The sequence below is a fragment of the Sphaeramia orbicularis genome, chromosome 12 (genome assembly GCF_902148855.1).
Source record: "Sphaeramia orbicularis chromosome 12, fSphaOr1.1, whole genome shotgun sequence".
NCBI classification, from domain to species: Eukaryota; Metazoa; Chordata; class Actinopteri; order Kurtiformes; family Apogonidae; genus Sphaeramia; species Sphaeramia orbicularis.
Genome location: NC_043968.1, coordinates 8,690,051 through 8,711,426, shown reverse-complemented (window position 1 = coordinate 8,711,426; position 21,376 = coordinate 8,690,051). Strand labels below are relative to the sequence as shown.

General features: G+C 34.3%; 1 protein-coding gene across 1 annotated transcript in view; it reads left to right on the top strand.

Annotated features, from left to right (window-relative positions):
- The first annotated feature begins 604 nt into the window (after nucleotides 1-604).
- Nucleotides 605-21,376, top strand: part of LOC115430208 (proline-serine-threonine phosphatase-interacting protein 2-like) — a 32,705-nt gene continuing 11,933 nt past the window's right edge. The window contains 7 exon segments of the mRNA XM_030150120.1: nucleotides 605-703; nucleotides 3,873-3,973; nucleotides 8,698-8,772; nucleotides 15,852-15,882; nucleotides 16,008-16,068; nucleotides 16,071-16,111; nucleotides 16,199-16,261. Of these exon segments, the coding sequence (XP_030005980.1) occupies nucleotides 671-703; nucleotides 3,873-3,973; nucleotides 8,698-8,772; nucleotides 15,852-15,882; nucleotides 16,008-16,068; nucleotides 16,071-16,111; nucleotides 16,199-16,261 (405 nt within the window). The 5' untranslated portion in view covers nucleotides 605-670.

Genomic DNA, 21,376 nt, shown 5'->3' with positions numbered 1-21,376 from the left:
GAATATTGTTAAAATTGTACTTACTTCTCTTAAGACATTTCAGGTTATTCACATTTTTTTGCAAAATTATACTTTGTTTTAGTGTAAATACATGAAAATATTTACATTTACAAAGACAAACATCTGAAATTTTCATTATTTATATGTTATTACGATAGTATTTTACTGACATTGAATTGGTCTGAATGTGGAACCTGGAATAAAAGGATTAATATCTTCAGTGGAATTTTTGCATTTCACAAATTCATCCCCAGGGCCGGACTGGACCCTTTGGTGGGCCGGATTTTTGGCACCTGTAATATACGTCTGTGTCCCCATTATGTTTACAACTATAATCTATATCTTAGCTTTTAGTGGCCAAAGGTCAAAGGTCAGGGTTGCTATGACCTCATTTCTGTGTGTGCTGAAAAAAAATTACCCAAAATGTGAATGTGGGGTAATAAGTGCTTTGTAAATGCATCTACTGTGTGTGTTCAGCAGATGGCAGCAGCAGACTCCATCCATCCTAACACCATGAAGCGGTAGACCAGACAAACTTCACTTTTCATCACCGCTGCGTCACGTCCGCGCGTGCCCCTCCCACAGAGCGTGTATTAGTTGACAGGTTCAGTCCCACACAGACCAGAGCCAGTGACAGACAGGGAACAGACCAGTTCACCTGCTTCCAACTATGAAGAACCTGCACTTTAAAGACTACTTCTGGGTGAGTTTAGATTCATTCAGTCCATTCATTGTTTATAGATGATGAGTAAAATATGTCATGTGTAACAGTAAGTTATGGTTTTCATCATTTCTCAGTTTTTTATTTATTTATTTTTTATTATTATTATTTTTATTTAAATCTAAGTTTTAGTGGGAATATGGCCACCATTTTTGTTCACATTTTTTCACTTCCTTGCTAGTTTCTAGTAGTACTGAAAGCTGTCCTTATGTTTTTAACCCTTTCATGCATAGCAGTCACTCCAGTGGACAGCTATTCTCCAGCTGTTCTCTTGTATATTCATGACTTTTGTTGTTTTATTTGCATATCAGCCAACACAGTGAATGCTAAAATGCACCATCTCATACACTGCAATTCATACCATTCCTGTAACTTTGCTGTTCTTGATAAACTTAATCTGCACTAACATGTTTGAGTGTAAATCATTTGCTTATTGTTATAGACTGTAATTCACAGTTTTCTTAACCCTCCGGTATCCCGTCCAGCAGGGCCCTCACTAAGCACCAAGTGTGCCTTTTTGGAACACTTGTGGAAGAATGTCAAAAACATTTTCATAGAGTTTGTTTTAATTCTTTTACAATTTTTTCTATTTCATCAACTTGAGCTGTAAATAAAAATACCAAATACTCAATAATTGTCACATTTTTTAACCCTTTAAATGCAGTGTTTGTAATGTAAACAAACAGTTTTTTTTTTTATGCAAAAAAACACAAAAAATATTTTCTTTTTCAATATACTACATAAAAAGTGGATCACATTATATTTGATTTTTTCATCCTGGCATATGTCAATGATTAACAACAACATTGGTTAATTTGCATTATTATTTTTGGCGCTAGGTCAAATGTTCAAAAACACTAGCATCTGTCACCAAGTGTGCCAAAAATGCATACCTATAAATCAAACTATTAAATATTATATATTGATTTATTTTTCTGCTCTAATTTGATTTTATTTTAGTAAATCCAGCTCAGCCCTAATCATACAGATCAAATGGAAGGAATAGTGCATTTTCGGCACACTTGGCAGACAGATGCTAGTCTGGTCATTTTCTTTTGTTTACAATGTGCACATTTGAGTTGGTGGCCAGAATTTGAAAGATCATGCAAAAATGAACAACTTTTGAATTCTAACCATATTTAAATTGTGAAAAATAATATGAAGTTTTTTAACATGAAGTGCAAAGTGTGCCTAAAAGGCACACTCGGGTACCGGAGGGTTAAACAAAAAGTTGGGGTTTTTTTGGCATATCATCTCCATGAAGTGAGTAATAACTGAGAAAACATCAGATTAGCTGCATTAAAATGTTTTTATTTCATAGTTTTCACACAGTATATCACTTTTTGTTAATGCATTTTAAAGACGTGTTTCTTTGCTTCAAAAATTAAACTCATGGTGTCCAGCTGAGTGAACATTTTTGTAACTCCATAAAAAATAGGTTCATTAACCCTTTCATGCATGAATTATGAAAACCTTAATCAAGATTTTTTTCCAGAGTGTTTTTATTCCTCTTTAGGCATGAAAAAAAAAAAAGCGATGGATTTTTTATGACTCTATTAAATCAAGGAGTTACAAAAATGTTCACTCAGCTGGACACCATGCGTTTGATTTTAGAAGCAAAGAAACATGCATTTACTGATATACTATGTGAAAACTATGAAATAAAAAACATTTTAATGCTGCTAATCTGATGTTTTCTCACATTTTAATACATCTGCATGGAGATAATATGCAAAAAGACAAACAACTTTTTGTTTAGAAAAAAAACCCAAAACTGTTTATTACAGTCAGTAACAATTAGCAATTTTTTACACTCCAACATGTTAGTGCAGATCAGGTTTATCTAGAACAGCAAAGTTACAGTAATGGTATGAATTGCAGTGTATGGGATGATGCACAAAACAACAAATCCATAAATATACAAGAAAACACCTTTGATCAGCTGTCCACTGTAGTGACCACTATGCATGAAAGGGTTAAAAAAAATTCAGTCACATTGGTTTTTTCATGTCTAAAGAGGAATAAAAACACTCAGGGAAAAAAAAGAAAATCTCGACTACGGTTCTCATAATTCATGGATCAAAGGGTTAATACTGTAGTAAAGTCCGTAGTGCAGTTGTAGCGGCTTTTTTTCATCAAAATTAAATCAACTTAGGTTTTAGGTTAGTTTATTTCAGACACAGACATAATACAAAACATGAAACAAAAATAAAAATAATAATAAATAATACACAAATAAAAAAATCAAACAATAGAAAAATAATAATTATAATGATAAACAATACACAAAAAATCAAACAATAGAAAAAAAAAGACAAAAAAAAGAAAGAAACTTAAAGGTGACTGAACTCAAGACTGTAACAGAACTCAAATAACCACTAGATGCACCATGGGTTTGTGGTTTACGCAGTCAAAAATACAGTGTCCATATCATAGATGTAGTTCAAGTGGATTGTTTTTAGGATTTTTAAGGCAAACAACAAACAAGGCCTTTTGTGCTGTCTGTCCTGCTCATCCTGTCTGACTGTGAATGACTGGTTTTCTGGTTATCTGGTATAAAACCCTGGGCCCACCCAGGTGCATGCTGGTCTAAGTTGGTGCTCCCTATTTATACCCAGGTGCCCACGGTCTAAACCAATAAGAAAACACAAAACAAAAGATGCTAAATACCAAAGAATGAAAGCAACAACCATGAAAATCAAAAAATATCATCTAAATATTAAACAAACAACAAAATAAACAATTAGCAAAAACTACTAAACTAGTAAACCAAAAAGATAAATTAACTTAAACAGACAGATAGCTCCTACAGTATTTGAACAGACTGATGATTACAGGCCTTCATCTGATCCAAATGATAGAGAGGTGCAGCTCAAAACATCAATTTACACTCTGTGTGTTGATTCCCAGCATTAAAATGTGGATTTTGTGTCTGCATGCTGTGATGCTTTTGACATCATGGTGTGAATTTAGAGAAACATTCAAGTTTAGACACGTCCTCTTTATAGTACAGGACTGGGGTTCCAGGAATAATAGAAGTGGTTTGTGGTAAAAGTCTGTCCTTTCTGTTTTGAAGTGAACTAATACAGTAAATGATGCAGCCTCTTCAAACAGACGGAACAGTCATTTAGTTCCATTTTATTATGAACAGAACACGGACCTGACCAGCACAGCAGGTTACGATGCCATTATCCAGTATCACAGCGACTGCAGGAGGACGTGCAAAGAGGTGGAGGAGTTCATGAAAGCAAGGTACAGCACACACAACGTACTGTAAACGACAGAAGGACTCTGACTGTAACCCATGAAGACCCAGGGCTGCTTTTATGACTGTTCCCAAACATGTTTTTCTCTCTATTTTAACCTTTCTGAAATGATGCATCACCACTGATTCTAATATTATCCTCTGTATTTTGCATTTTTTCAGTAAAAATCACGCATTTTCCTATATTTAATTCACTGATCATGTAGATGTTCATAAACCCTCAGATTAAAGTAGGTTATCACATCAGAGACAGAGAAAACTGAAGGGAAAAGTGACTTTTTCAGCAAAAACATCAGTAACTGAACATAAAAACTTTAACCATTCTTAAGTAATTTATCATCATTTGTTCTAATATTATCCTCTGTATTTTGCATTTTTTCAGTGAAAATCATGTATTTTCCCATATTGAATTCACTGATCATGTCAATTTTCATCAAAAACTCAGATTAAAGTTATTATTATTATATCAAAAACAGTGAAAACTGAAGAAAAAGTGACTTTTTCAGCAAAAATATCAATAACTGAACATAAAAACAAGTGTGTCCATCATCAACAGTATTTTACACCAATTATTTACATGTATTGATAGGATTAGTGGATCAACAGGTATTAAACAGTTCAAATCAGTTGGTGATTCAGTTCATTGGTGGATGTTTGGGTCTTTATGGGTTAATTTACAGTTAATATAACATCATCTGGAAAATCTGACTGTACTGTAAAACTTTTGTTGCAGTTCCCAAATGAATTTTTCCTCTCTATTTAACCATTCTTAAGTAATTTATCATAATTTGTTCTAATATTATTCTCTGTATTTTGCATTTTTTCAGTGAAAATCATGTATTGTCCCATATTTAATTCACTGATCATGTAGATTTTCATCAAAAACTCAGATTAATGTTGTTATTATTATTATTATTATTATTATTATTATTATTATTATTATTATTTTATTATTATTATTATTATATCAAAAACAGCAAAAATCTAAGAAAAAGTGACTTTTTCAGCAAAGATGTCAATATTTGAATGTAAAAATTAGTGTGTCCATCCACTGTCATTGATCCAACTCCATGGGTTTTACTGGTGAATCAATGTTGTAGAAGATGACAGTGTTTCCATGGTAACTACAGAGCCTCTGATCATCCAAATGGGTCATATCTGATGACCATGAAAAGATGAAGAACTGTATTTTACACCAATTATTTACATGTAATGATATAGATACAGATATTAAACATTTTAGATCAGTAGATGTTTGGGTCTTTATGGGTTAAAGTAAGAATACTACTTTAATTTACAGTACAGTCAGATTTTCCAGATGATCATATTAACTATCATCTTAAAAAAAGTTAACTGAAATTATAGCATGAACATAAAGTCATGGAAAAAATTCTTAGCCCACCCCTTGTTTTCTTCAGTTTCTTGTTCATTTTAGTGCCTGGTCTAACTAAAGGTCCATCTGTTTGTATAAATATAATGATAACAACAAAAATAGCTCATAGTAGTTTAATTTCAGAGCTGATATCTATCCATTTAACATGTTTTCTTGATAAAAAAAAAAAAAAACAAAATCACTTCAGTTCTTCCATCAGTATCTGTGTCATTGTACTGATAAAAACAGTGCTTTTATTCATTCCATGTTTTCTTTTCTGTCTGTTTTAGTCACATGATCCACACAGGAGTTAGGACTGGATTGCATAACTATTGTTTTTGATGACTTTTGATGGTCTAATAATTTTTTCCATGACTCTACATTAAGTTCAGGTTACACAAAGCAACATTACACACACAATATGTGTATATGGCAGTGGTTGGTTTGGTGTCTCAGTGGACTAAATCTGTAAAGCTGTGGTAAAGGTTTCACTTTTGCTACAATATGGTGGATCTGAAGGGAGGACAGGTGTCAGAGCAGGAAACTGATATGAAAATGAACTATAATTAATTACAATCAGGGGTGTAAGAAAATATCGGTTCTGCAATACATCGCGATATTTCACTTCATGATACTGTATTGATATTTTAAAGTATTTATTCAAATGCAGACATGGCGGAGATTCATTTTAATTTTTTGTTTTTCTTTTTTGTTTATCATGCTCTTTTATTTCTATATTCACATGGGTATTTTGTTCTGTTGTTTGTATTCTACAACAGTAGTATTGTGATGTTGCAGGTCATAAATGTAGTTTTTTGAAACTGATAACGGTTATTTCAGGCATCCTAAAATCCCTTTTTACTGTCTGAAAGAGGCAGATGTTTGGTTTTTTTTATTGTGAATGCACAAAAATAATGTTCTGATGTTGGATGATTCAGGGACTGAACACTATGTTTTGTTTTCACAACAGAATATGAACATCTGAGCAGGATCTTAAATATGTAATGTCTGTAAAACTATATTTATTTAGTTATTTATTTGTTTGTTTTTTGTACTGGTAAAGCCACGTGTTAAACCTTTATTTATCCAAATCCTGCACTATAAGTTTTTCCCAGGAAATAATCTTTTAAAAAAAGAAACAAAAAAAAAATCACCTTGTTAACAGTATTGTGATATATCGTGATATATCGTATCGTGATCCTAGTATTGTGATTTGTATTGTATTTGCAGATTGTTGCCAGTACACAGCCCCACTTACAATAATCAAATAGAGGAACTTAACCAAGCGTCTTGCAAGTGTGACGTGCCTTGGGCTTAGAAATCATTATCATAAAGTGCAAATGTTTCAGACGTAAAAGGAGAAAGTATTTCATATCTGACTTTATTGCGAATTTGTTTCAAATCAGGAACAGAAAAAAGTTGCTAACTCACAACCCTTTGGTTTGCATTTTACACTTCCAATAATCTATAATGATTTTATGACAGAGTCATTTATCAAGTTTGACTTTTAAATTGTGAGTCTTTTGTTCCTGGGGTAATAATTAATCTTTGTCTATTTTTAGTTTTTGTGATGGTTTTGTCTTTCCTTCGTTCCCACATGCTGCTGCAGACGTCTTAAACTGCTGTAGCGGTAGAAAAAAAAAAAAGTGTTTTGAAGAGACAGAACACTTTGGTGAAATCAAATCCAGGCCCAGCCATATGAAAGGACGATGTTAGAAGTTCCCTAGTGTTTGCATTTGTAAGTAATTTGAAAACCACATCATATGTGAGTCTGCAGCAGCCGTCACACTTAATGAGACAGAGGAACCATGTTAGAAATAAAGACAAACCCAATCTGCTGTGCTGCGTGGATGGAGTATGTGTAAATAAAGAGTGTAAGAAATGAGTCAAATATGATGTTTTTAACCCTTTATCAGTCAAGTGACTATTTTTGGTAATTACCACAGACATTACAAGACAGTAGTCGCTTTTCCATCGACTCTCAAATTGTGTGAATATAACTTGCGCATAAAAATATAAAGTGGGAAAAATGTACAGAACAATCTGTCTCACTTAGTTTGTAAGTGCATTCATGTATTTGACCCATTTGGTATTTTAACCCAAACAGACCCAGTGCTACTTTTGTGCTAGTTCCCAAATGAATTTGACTATTGAACCTTTCTTAAGTGATTTATCACCATTTATTCTAATATTCTCCTCTGTATTTTGCATTTGTTTAGTGAAAATCAGGTATTTTCCTATATTTAATTCACTGATCATGTAGATGTTCATAAAAGCTCAGATTAAAGTTGAGGTTTATTAGATCAGAAACAGAGAAAACTGAAGAAAAAGTGACTTTTTCAGCAAAATCTCTCATTAACTGAACATAAACCCAGTGTGTCCATCCACTGTCATTGATCCAACTCCATGGGTTTTACTGGTGAATCAGTGTTGTAGAAGATGACGGTGTTTCCATGGTAACTACAGAGCCTCTGAACGTCCAAATAGGTCATACTGTATCTGATGACCATGAAAAGATGACGAACTGTATTTTACACCAATTATTTACATGGATTGATAGGATTAGTGGATCAACAGGTATTAAACAGTTCAGATCAGTTGGTGATTTGGTTTGTTGGTGGATGTTTGGGTCTTTATGGGTTAATTTACAGTTAATATAACATCATCTGGAAAATCTGACCGTACTGTAAAACTTTTGTTGCAGTTCCCAAATGAATTTTTCCTCTCTATTTAACCATTCTTAAGTAATTTATCATCATTTATTCTAATATTATCCTCTGTATTTTGCATTTTTTCAGTGAAAATCATGTATTTTCCCATACTGAACTCACTGACCACGTCGATTTTCATCAAAAACTCAGATTAAAGTTATTATTATTATTATATCAAAAACAGTGAAAACTGAAGAAAAAATGACTTTTTCAGCAAAGATATCAATATTTGAATGTAAAAATGAGGTTGTCCATCCACTGTCACTGATCCAACTCCATGGGTTTTACTGGTGAATCAATGTTGTAGAAGATGACGGTGTTTTCATAGGGCATATCTGATGACCACGAAAAGATGACAAACTGTATTTTACACCAGTTATTTCCATGTATTGAAAGGATTAGTGGATCAACAGGTATTAGACATATTAGATCAGTAGATGTTTGGGTCTTTATGGGTTCAGTTCCATATAAATCTTGTTGTGTATTATGTAATTCATACTTTGACATTTGACTGTATCTACAATCTGGGAACTTCCCCTTTAATGAAACATAAACTAATGAAAAATTACAATCATAAGATAAATGCTCTAGCACATACTTCCTGTTCTGACTTTTTTTTTTTTTTCAGAGCATCAATCGAGGAGAAATACGCTAAAGATCTCCTTGGTTTGTCCAAGAAGGTGTGCGGCTACAATGAAATGAAGTAAGAGAACCCATGCTATTGCAACACATTTGCATCTTTTTACAGTCAACCCCAAATTATGAAAGATAATAGTGCAGGGGTGTCAAACATGTGTCCCAGGGGCCAAATGTGGCCCGCCAAAGGTTCCAATCCGGCCCGTGGGATGAATTTACAAAGTGCAAAAAATTTCACAGTCAAGGCTGCGGAACTCATTTTAGTTCAGGTTCCACATACAGACCAATATGATCTACAGTCAAATAATAACAGCAGAAGAACCGACAAAAAAGAATGACTCCAGATTTTCTTCTCGGTTTGATGTGAAAAAAATATTACATTATACCGATAAATAATGACAACTTCAAAGTGCAAAAAAATAACATTAAATTATGAAAATATTTACATTTACAAACTATCCTGTAACAATAAAATGTGAATAACTTGAACAAATATGACCAGCCTGAAATGTCTGAAGAAAATTCAGCACAATTTGAACTATTTTCCACCTGTTCCTCAGTGTTTAGTGTCTTTGTAGATCTGATCCATAATGCACATGTAGAAATGAGAAGTGGAGGCAGAATAGTGTTAAAAATGCACTTATTTTTCTTGAGAAATTTCAGGTTTTTTTCAGGTCATTCACATCATTGTTGTTTGGATGGTTTATAAAAGTAAGTATTTTCATAATTTAATGTTTGTTTGTTTTTCTACGCTAAAAAAAGACAAACATTTGGAGTTGTCATTATTTCTAGGTTATTCTGTTATTATTTGACTGCTCCGGCCCACTGCAGATCAAATCAGGCTGAATGTGGAACCTGAAAGAAAATGAGTTTGAGAACCCTGTATTAGTGTTTGTGCCTGATTCAGAAAGTGAAATAGAAGCAGTCAGTCCACTCACTGAACATAGGATGGTTTAGACTTTGTGGTTGAAAAAGGTGACATTTCCTGATGAGCGTGTTCTGTGGAAATGCTGTGTTTCACCTTCAGTGGAGTGTGTTGTACTGTGCAACTGGGTGTGCTCAGTGTTCACCACAGGTCAGTCATATCCTGCAACACAACACTAATGAACAGTTTCTTTACCAGAGCCATAACAATACTGAACGCTGCACTGAAAGCCCAAACGGCCAAATTATAATGTGCAATAATATTCGACTGCTTCTATGGAACTGGTTCTATGAGGGGCTAAAAATTCACACCAGATGTCGACTAATGTTATGAAGCAAGTTTGGAAGCACTTTGGGTCTGTTTTAAAATAAAGAAATACTGAGATAAAAGAGAAACTATTTTTCAGATAAAACACATTTTTAAAAATTATTTTACATTATATTTAATACAAAAATCCGCATGTAACACGGTGAAAAGGACACGAAAATTACACGCTACTGTTTTTTGGAATGTCTTTTTATTCTCTCACAGGTACATTTTGGGAATTGAACTAATTATGCAAAAGGCAGAGTGTTTCACAAAAATGACCGCTGTTGCAAAATCATTTGTGATTTATGTGTTTAACTGGGCAGGTTCTGCATGTAACTCAAGTGGACACGATGGGTTACACCCGAAACCTGGAATGAGACTGAAATTCATGAAAAACCCATATGTCTGGATTAGAAAAACCACTAGGATCATCAAATTCTGTGTCTGTCTGTCTGTCTGTCTGTCTGTCCTATTCTATTCTATTCTATTCTATTCTATTCTATTCTATTCTATTTAATCTATCTATATATATAAGACCATTTACAGCCATGTGGCCCAGATCAAATGCACTGACACCTATAGATAGTTTTTCATGTCTCAATTTTGGCCCCAATATTTAATTAAAAAAAAAATCATTAAATTCTTATTTTATTTTTATATCATTTTTATACAAAAATCTGCATGTAACACGGTCAAAAGGAGACAAAAATTATGTACTACAATTTTTTTTGAATATCTCTTTCTTCTCTCACAGGTACATTTTGGGAATTGAAATAATTATGCAAGGCAGAGTGTTTCACAGAAATGACCGCTGTTGCAAAATCATTTGTGATTTATTTGTGTTTAAATGGGCAGGTTCTGTATGTAACATGAGTAGACACCATGGGTTACACACGAAACCTGGAGTGAAACTGAGATTCATGAAAAACCTAAATGTTTGGATTAGAAAAACCACTGGGATCTTCAAACTTAACAGTGTCTTTATTTATAGTCTATATAAGACCATTTACAGCCATGTGGTCCAGATCAAATGCACTGACACCTATAGGTAGTTTTTCATGTCCCAGTTTTGGTCCTATTTTTGTACCCAGTATTTTATCAAAAATTCATTAAATTTTTATATTATTTTTATACAAAAATCTGCATGTAACACGGTGAAAAGGACATGAAAATTACGCTCTACTATTTTTTTGAATATCTTTTTATTCTCTCACAGGTACATTTTTGGAATTGAACTAATTATGCAAAAAGCAGAGTGTTTCACAAAAATGACCGCTGTTGCAAAATTATTCTTGATTTATGTGTTTAACTGGGCAGGTTCTGCATGTAACACAAGTGGACACGATGGATTACGCATGAAACCTGGAATGAGACTGAAATTCATGAAAAACCCGCAGTGAAAAAAATAAGACAAGAAAATATAATTAAAAAAAAAAAAAATCTACAATTTATCAAAGTAACATAAGCATAGAGCTTAATTGAATAAAAAACTGGATAAAGTATGAATAGGTGCAGTTATCAGTATGAACAGTATTATCAGTATTAACAGTATGAACAGTGTTATCAGTATGAACAGTAGGAACAGTATGTGTATGTATAAATGGACTCTTTTATGGAGCTGCACCCAAATTTCATTGCATGGAAATACACTGACAATAAAGTCTCTTATCTCACCACCATAACATTACTGTTGTGAAGTATAATTACTGTACTTCAGTAGTATTTTAGGTATCTGTACTTGATTTATTTGACAGCTTTTTAAATTTTACTCTCTACATTTTAACACATCAGTTCTAATGCATCATTGTGCACCGTCGATGATCAAGATTTCAACATAAATGGACAACAACGTACATTATCAGATTAAATGACATGAAAGTACACTCGCAGTCAATGAAAACTTTGAGACCATATTTTTCGACATAATTTTTATTTTGAAACCCTGAACTGGAATTTTTTCAAATGAATCATTTGTTTAGGATATGGGCATACAGTAACAAAATCAAAGTTTCAAGAATCATTTCAAAACAAAAAACTTAACAAAAGAAAATGGCACCTGCCAAACACGAAGTCCCAACAGTCAATACCAGGTATGGCCTCCGTTTACTTTGATGCAGGCGGCGATTCGTTGGCGCATGTTTTGGACTAGGCGTCGGATGGTGTCCTGCAGAATCCTGTTCCACTCTTGCTGTAGTGCCTGGATCAGCTGCTGCCTGGCTACGCCTGGCTGTATGACTCAACTTTCAACTTTATTTATCCTTAGAAAAGGAAATTCGGTGTGCAGCAGGGGTCATAAACACATAAGCACATACGCAGAAAACAGCCCCCCAGATGCCACCCCAATAAAATTACACAATACAAGACAACACACAATGAGCCACTCCCCTTCCCAACACAAGTTAAAAAAGGTCCAGTAGGGCAGTACACAAGTTAATTGCCATATGGCCATGGGCTTTCAAAAATAAATAATCACATAAAAAGATTTTAAAAATTGACGTATGAAGAAAAAGAAAAAAAAAACAAAAAACTAGATATCAGCTACTTGAATTCAGATTCCTAATAAAGGAGTCCCTAGCCCGTCCGGTTCTCAGTTGAGGAAGCCTAAAACGGCGACCAGAGGGGAGCAAATTAAACTCCCCAAAAGTGGGTGATCAGGGCAGTTTAAAATTTGCTTGGCCTTACCGCTGACCCGTTTGTCATATACGTCCTGAGGCTGGGTTAGCTGGACCCCAACCACCTTTGATGCTACTGGAGCTCAAACCGGCCTCCCCCATACCCAGTGACCAGAGATGTTGTTCACGTGATAGACGTGGCATGATGCCGTTCACTGGACTAACAACGGTGGCCTTTTTTGGGCCTTTATATCGGCCTTCCAAACCAATCCTCAGATTGTGCAGATACCCACTGAGTACTGCTCAGTGTGTATTTGGTCCACTTCTGCAAAGAGACCAACCCATGTGCAATGAACCGTGACAACTCATCATTTTCTGAACTACCCCAGCACTAAGGCATCAATAAATCCACAATGAATAATTACAACCCCCTACAAGCAGAAATATGCAGACATTTATAGCTCAAAGTTTTTATTGACTGTCAGTATAAAAACAACAACATGAGAGTACTATGGAACATTAACTACAGATTAAAGAGAGGTTCGACTGTGTGGAGAAAAGGTGTCAGAATGCTTCTGTTCTGTTCCTGACACTGAAAACTGATTTGCACATTGGAGTGAAGTTTTGTTTTTTTTTTTTTGTTTCATATTTATGGCACACTGATGTCACATTAACCAGGTTTGTAAACACCATTACTTTTAGATTTGCATATTTTTTTTAGGAACAAATAACAATGAAACCAGACAAACAATACAATGAAAAGAATACTAAGACATAATCTGAATAAAATAATTAGGAGTGAAGTTTTTTATTCGACATTTTCATTGGCTCCACAATATCATGTGATGTTGTTTGCCACTGAAATATGCTTCAAAGACCTACTCTGACACTTCTGACTAGATTTCATTTCAAGTCTATTAGTCAGATGCAATTTTTTTTTTTGCTTGACTTCTCACTTTTTTATGAGCAATAAACAAAAATACAACCATGTATTTTCTGTATCAGCAAGTCTAGTTCTTCTACTGTCAGCAGTCACATGATCAGTGTGGGTTTTGTTTCTGTTGTTTCGGTTTTAAGGTGTTAAAGTAGGAAGAGAAAGGAAGAAGTAGTAAGAAGTAGTGAAGCAGGGAACATTCTCACACATTATAAAGCCTATTTCCAAGAAAAACAATTAAAAAGAAATAATAAAACTAAGATATGCATTTTTTTCATTTGTTTGAATCTTTATTAAACTGAGAAAATACAAAAAAGGCAAAGATTTTCATTGTTTTCCACTGAGCAACTTCATTTTTATTATTAAATTATGAACAACTATAGAACGATAGAACGATAGATGGATATAGAACGATAGATAGAACGATAGATAGAACGATAGATAGATAGATAGATAGATAGATAGATAGATAGATAGATAGATAGATAGATAGATAGATAGATAGATAGATAGATAGATAGATAGATAGAATCCAGCTCATGTTTCAGCTTATTTTCAGGTTCTACACGTCAAACATTTTCAGTAACAGATGTCACCTTATCATCTGTGATGGTCTGGGGCTGCATCGGTGTCCACACTGCTGACCTGCACATATGTGAAGTAGGGATGTAACAGTTACCAGTATAATGATAAACCGCAGTAAAATTCCCGACATTTAGTATTACTGTTTAAATTCTAATCATCATGATAACCATGTTTGATTACCACACTTTCAACACAAACATAACACTGGTCTACAAGGAAAATGCTTCCAGAATAAAAGTAATGAAATTTTACCACATGAGAAGTCACTGATAAGAAAAATCAAGTCAAAAATGCTGGTGGCTGAACTTTCCAAGACACAGCCTTGGGTCAAAATGTGAAATTCAAGAATTAACGAGAGAATGGGTTTGACTCCAAAGGAATATTTGTCTCAGAGCTACAAGATCTACTTCAAAACACTGTCTGCACATTAGAATACATTCACTTACAGGTTCTATTTAGTGGAAGATTTATAAAACTATTATATAAATGTACATAAACCAATATATGTGTAATAACACTTATCATATACCTTGAAAACATCAGCAAACTGGCACTTTTGTCATTTATTTTCCAATTAATCTTATTAAAATACATAACATTTAGCACATTTAAGTCTGAAGCAAATCATTTCTAAAAATTGTAGACCAGTGTAATATAGAAATGGTCAAACAGTGTCCATAAGGCGTCATCTTTAATGCACATGTGTATGTTTGATGTTTACATGTTAATATTTGAATGTTTTCTGCCACAGAGAGTACATTGTGCTGTTATTTTATTTGGGTTTTTTGGTTTGTTTGCTTGGATTTTTTTTTTTTTTTTCAAATACTATTTCATTGTGTGTATAAGTACTTTTTGAACATTTTGAGCACATTTCAACAATACTGCGATAATAACGATAACCGTGATAATTTTGGTCACAATAACCGTGATATGAAATTTTCGTATCATTACATCCTTAGTGTGAAGACATAGACTGGATATTTTATTGTGATATCTGTTCCTGAAGTTTGTCGTTCTTTCAGCAGGATGACACCAGACCTCATTCTGCACCAATTACATAAAAATTCAAGCAAATAAAAAGTCAGAATTTTTGTTTTATGACAAAATAGCTTAACAATGTAGCTTGGTTAGGGGGCGTTACACTGTAAGCCCGGATAAGCAGAGTTTACTCAAAAAATCTGAGGCAAGTGATTGCACTTAAATGATTTAAGTAATGATCGACTATCAATTGGTTTAAGTAGGTCAACTTTAATGCTAAAAGTATTGAACTTAAACTATTAAGTAGAAAACACTAAAAGACAAGTTATTTGTACTTATCGTACGTATTTGTATTTATCTGTTGTAAAATCAACCCCACTATACAACCATTTAACTCAGCATTTTAGCTTACACTGACTAATTTTCTCAATTGCAGAGCCAGATTAATTATCATTGACTAAACAACTTTTTTAAGACAACCAACTCAAAATCCTATTCTTGACTTGAGTAGTTATGAAATTAGTTAACTTAGTATACTGTAGTACGAATGGAAGTTGGTCTAAGTCATTTGCCAGTACAAGACATAATTTTGATTTGACAAAATGTTAAAAATCCCATTGTACATCAGCAGTTTTAGATGAACAGTAAACCCATAGTTCTTCCTCTGGCTCTGACTCATGGTGCAGCTGTACAAAAAATACAAAAACAAACACAAAAAGGCCAATAAACACTGCCATACACACATTGTGTGTGTGTGTGTGTGTTGTGACAGGTATTCAACAGTAAATTATTTTGGTTTTTAGCACGCTGAAAAGTCACTGGGACATGTTTCAAGTTACGTAAGTGCTTAGTATTTTTTTAATCTTTATAGTAGCCCACTTCAGTTTCTATCATTCATTGTGTTTAGAACCTGGTTTGTGTGTAGTGAACCGTCTAAATCCTGTTTTTACTGCGCAGAGACTGAACACGTTAGCCTCGCTCACCTGCAGCTGGCGCAAAACATGAGAGACGAGGCCAAGAAACGGAGGAATTTCGAGAAAAACAACGAGAAGCCAGAAAGAAGGTTTGCACTTTTACCAGCAGCGTAAAAGTCACTGAATAACTGTAGCATCTGAACAACAGCAGTGAAGTTCCAACCGTGTCGTTACAGGTGGAACAACAGATGGACGCTCTCCACAAACAGAAGGCGCTACAGTTTAAGAAGACGATGGACGTGAGTACAAAGCCAATACTTGTCACTTACAACAACCACAGTGTATTATTATACTGTAGATATTTGGAGACTTCTCAGATCGGGTCTGGGTTTGGCCTGGGAGAAGCAGATTATCCACAGGACGATGAAGACCGCATGATTCAAGACAATTAGGCTGAAAAAGCGACATTTTAAGTAGAGGTGTAACAAAATATTGGTTCTGCAATATATCATGATATTTCCTTTCACAATACTGTATCGATATTAAAAAGTACTGTATCGATATTTTTAGTTCTTCAATCAAATGCAGACATTGTGGAGGTTCATTTTTTGTTTTTTTTTGTCTTTCTTATTTGTTTATATTTATTTATTGTTATTTAACACTCTTATTAAATAATGTTAGTTCCTTTGTTGGGATTTCAGAAAAATAATGTTAGTTAATGTCAGTTACTATCTGATTTTTTGTCTCTCAATTTACCTATGTTCATAAATTTAGAAGAAAACAAAAATTCAGGTGCAAAAAAATTCAGAAGCAAAAAAATCAGATGCACAAAATTCAGAATCACACATCCAGGACACCAAGGAAAGCAATCAATTCTATCTCAAGTTGAACCGACAGCCAGCCAATTGAGTTACTTTAGGTTGGTCAGGTGAGCCGATGCAGGAAGATGGTCAGCGCGGATGTGTGATCAGAATTTTTTGCTTCTGAATTTTTTGCATCTGAATTTTTTGCATCTGAATTTTCTGCATCTGAATTTTTTAGCATCTGAATTTCTGCATCTGAATTTTTTTCATCTGAATTTTTTTGCATCCGAATTTTTTTTTCTAAATTTATGAACATAGTTGAATTCAGAGACAAAAAATTCAAATGCTTAATTTCAATGCAAAAAAAAATTCAGTGCTAGAAATTCAATGGCTTTTATAATTCAAATCTGATGAGACAGATTTACTTCCATATATCCGTCCACATGTACTTCAGATGCAAATGTATTTGTCCAAAGGCTCTACTATCTATTATGACAAGAGTCTGTATGTAACTCAAATGTAATACAGAAGTCATGTAACACATTACAATTCTGAGACAGTAATATTGTAAGGTAAGGAATTACTTTTAAATAACAGTAACGAGTTAGTTTGTTTTTTTAGTTTTTATTTTGAATATGCAGAAACAAAAGTAATCCTACTTAGTCCTTAGAAATAAAACAGATTACAAGAAAACATGAAAAAACATAGACATACCAAGGTTCTAATAGTTTTGGATTTTTCATTATAATTTACTTTTGTTTAATTTTACTTTTTTTTTCTCTAATTCAGTTCGTTTTAATTAGTTTGTAGAGCAGGTTTGATAGTTACCTCCGCCCGGTGGTATTGTGATCACTTGCTTTGTGTGTTTGCGCATTTGTGTGTTTGTTTGTTTGTTAGTAAGATAACTCAAAATGTTACGAATGGATTTTCATAACATTTTCAGGAAATGTTGATACTGGCACAAGGAACAAATGATTAAATTTTGGTGATCAGGGGGGTGGGGGGGCAGATCTGTCTTGGTGGAGGTCTGCGCTCTCCAAGTGCTTTTCTTGTTATCATTATTATCACTTTTTTCTGATCAGTACTCTATTTTAAAAATGTGTATTTGTGTTTGTCTGTGCAATAACTGTTTTTATATGTTTTAGCAGTGTTTATGTTTTGTTTCTGTTTTTAATTCATGTCTTTTTCTAACTCTGTGACTCAGGGAAATGCACAAGATTTCCAATGTACCTATACTGCGATGTATCTGTGCAAATGGCAAATAAAGTCTATTCTATTCTATTCTATTCTATTCTAAAGATACAGGTGTGGCACCAGTTTGTTTTTTTTTTTTATGTTTTATGCTTTTATGCATTTATGTTTTTATGTGATAGGTAGAAAACACACACGTTATCTTTTAATTCTACTTTTTTTTTTTTAAATCTAACTTATTCTTGGGGGAGGGGCAGATCTGTCTTGGTGGAGGTCTGCGCTCTCCAAGTGCTTTTCTTGTTTTTATTAGTTTTCATTATTTTCTAAATGCTTAGTTCTAGTGTTAATTTTAGTTTTGTTGTCTCTTTTCTCTTCTTCCTGTCGTCATATTCAAATAAATCCCAGGCAGGACTCTGCTGCTTTAGTCTCCATGTTTCCAGGTAGAGTGGGGACCAGAAGACGACTGGAAACCACAAGTGAACACAAGTGACGGACCGTTAAATATCATATGGTGCCAGTGGCTAAAATTGCTTGAGGGAAATAAATCGATTTCGTATCAATCCGACATTGACAAAGACGAAAACGAAGGGAATTTTATCCATAATTTTTAGACGTTTTAGTTCATTTTGTAAGCACACAATACAGTTTCAGTTAGTTATTGTTTTTTCTTTTAATCATAGTTTTTTTTAATTTCAGTTACGAAAATGTTTTTACAATTCTAGTTTTCGTCATTTCGTTAGTTTTCGTTAACGTTAATGACCTTGATACATACAGTACATTAAAACAAAGTATGACTTCATTTGCATATTCAAAAACGAGTGGGAGGAAGTATAACAAGTAATCCGTAAAGTACAGTTTGGAAGTAACTTGCACGACACAGTATATTCAGTTACCTGTGCTCCTGTGACTGAATCCACCTGTAGAAAAACAGAAGTGTGTGCACACTAAGCAGCTGATGAGGAATCCGTGTCGGAAAAGTTTCACATGTATTGTGAAAACGGTGAGAAGGTCATAATCATTCTTCTGTGTTCTTCCTCTTTGGTGGGGGGGGGGGGGGGGGCGGCTCTGTCTGGGAAGTAGACCACATGGCATCACCCAACACCATTAAACCCATTAGCAGAAGGAGAACTACTTCACTCAAAGCAGTTAACTGTGAAATATGTTCGTCTGTGGCACTGAAGGAGCTGGTTATTAGTGGATGTAATCATGAACAAACTGTAATAATAATAATCATATAATAATAATAATTTATTTGTAAAGCGCTTTCAATCAAAGTGCTGTACAGAGATAAAATCACTCACAATAAACATAAAAGCTAAAAACATTAACAGTAAAAGCACATCAAGACTTATAACACAGAGTAAACAAGTGGGTCTTGAGCTTTGCTTTAAAAACATCCACAGAGCATGCCTGCCTTATGTCCAGAGGAAGACTGTTCCAGAGTGTTGGCGGACGGAAAGAAAGGCTCGCTCACCGACATGAACAAACTGTGTGTGTTTACAGTCAGACTGACCACAGACCATCTGTCTCATCAGCTGTGGGGCTGTTTGAAACTTCTGTGATGATGAGGATACGTTTACAAATGGGTGCTTCTATGAAACTGGTACCTATCGCATTGATTTTAAAATTTTAATGTTTGCTTTTAAAGCTTTAATCCAGGGCTCTCAAACTCATGTTCTTTCAGGTTCCACATTCAGCTTGATTTGATCTCCAGTGGGCTGGACCAGTCAAATAATAACAGAATAACCTAGAAATAATGACTACTCCAAATTTGTCTTTGTTTTATTAAAAAAAACTAAATTATGAAATACTTACTTTTATAAACTATCCAAACAAAAAAGATGTGAACTAGAAGCACTTGGAGAGCACAGACCGCTGCCAAGGCAGATCAGTGCCCCCCCCCACCCCCCACCCACCCACCACCACCAATATTTAATCATTTGTTCCTTGTGCCAGTATCAACATCTCCTGAAATTTTCATCCAAATCCGTCCTTAACTTTTTGAATTACCTTCCACACACACAGACAGACAAACCAACGCCAGCAAAAACATAACCTCCTTGGCGGAGGTAATAACCTGAAAAAACTGAAATTTCTTAAGAAAAGTAAGTGCAATTTTAACGAGAAAAGCAGGAGAGCGCAGACCTCCGCCAAGACAGATCTGCCCCCCCCGATCCCCACCAAAATTTAATCATTTCTTCCTTGTGCCAGTATCAACATTTCCTGAAAAGTCATGAAAATCTGTCCATAACTTTTTGAGTTATCTTGCTAACAAACAAACAAACATGCAAACACACAAAGCAAAGTGATCCCAATACCTCCTGGCAGAGGTAATAATATTCTACCTCCACTTCTCATTTGTCCATGTGCATTATAGATCAGATCTGCAAAGACACCAAACACTGAAGAACAGGTGGAAAATAGTTCAAACTGTGCTTAATTTTCTTTAGACATTTCAGGTTGTTCATATTTGTTCAGGTTATCCACATTTTTATTGTTTCAGGAAAGTTTGTAAATGTAAATATTTTCATAATTTAATGTTATTTTTTGCACTAAAACAAATTTTAAAATTTGAAGTTGTCACTGTCTAACTACGTATATCTGTCTAGCGGTCTGTCTTGGCGCAGGTCTGTGCTCTCAGAGTGCTTTTCTTGTTAGCTGCACCAGGAGGTGTTGTGATCACTTTGCTTTGTGTGTTTGCGTGTTTGTTTGTTTGTTTTTTAGCAAGATAACTCAAAAAGTTATAGACAGATTTTGATGAAATTTTCAGGAAATGTTAAACTGGCGCAAAGAACAAATGTTTTCATTGTTTTCAGTGTCATCTTTTAAGTCATTTCTTAAAATGCATTTTTATAGATTTGCCTTCATGTGATGTCTTGTTTTAATGTTGAATATTTAATGTTACCCTGTTTTGGTTATTCATTTATATTGATATACATGATGTTGTTTATTCCACTCTTTCATTTCACATTTGACAGCATCATGTTCTGTTATTTCTGCCCTCTCCACTGTGATACATTCAAAGTTAGTCATGTTTGCTGTACTCATCTCTTTTATGTGTTGTTTGCTATGTTTTTATTCTGCTGTTGTGCACTTTTGCTTTGTCTGTCAAAGCACTTTGGAAACTCAGTTTTTAAAGGTGCTATATAAATAAAATTATTATAAGTTATTCTTATTGGTTTTGTAACTGGAAAAGCACTCAGAGAGCACAGAAGGCAGATCAGTTCATGATTACCCCCCCCCCCCCCCACCACCACCACCACCACCCCACCCCACCCCACCCCGGTCACCACCAAAATGTAATTATTTGTTCCTTGAGCCAGTGTCAACATTCCCTGAAAATTTCATCCAAATCTGTCCATAACTTTTTGACGTATCTTGCACACGGACAGACAGACAAACCCCCCTGAAAACAGCCCC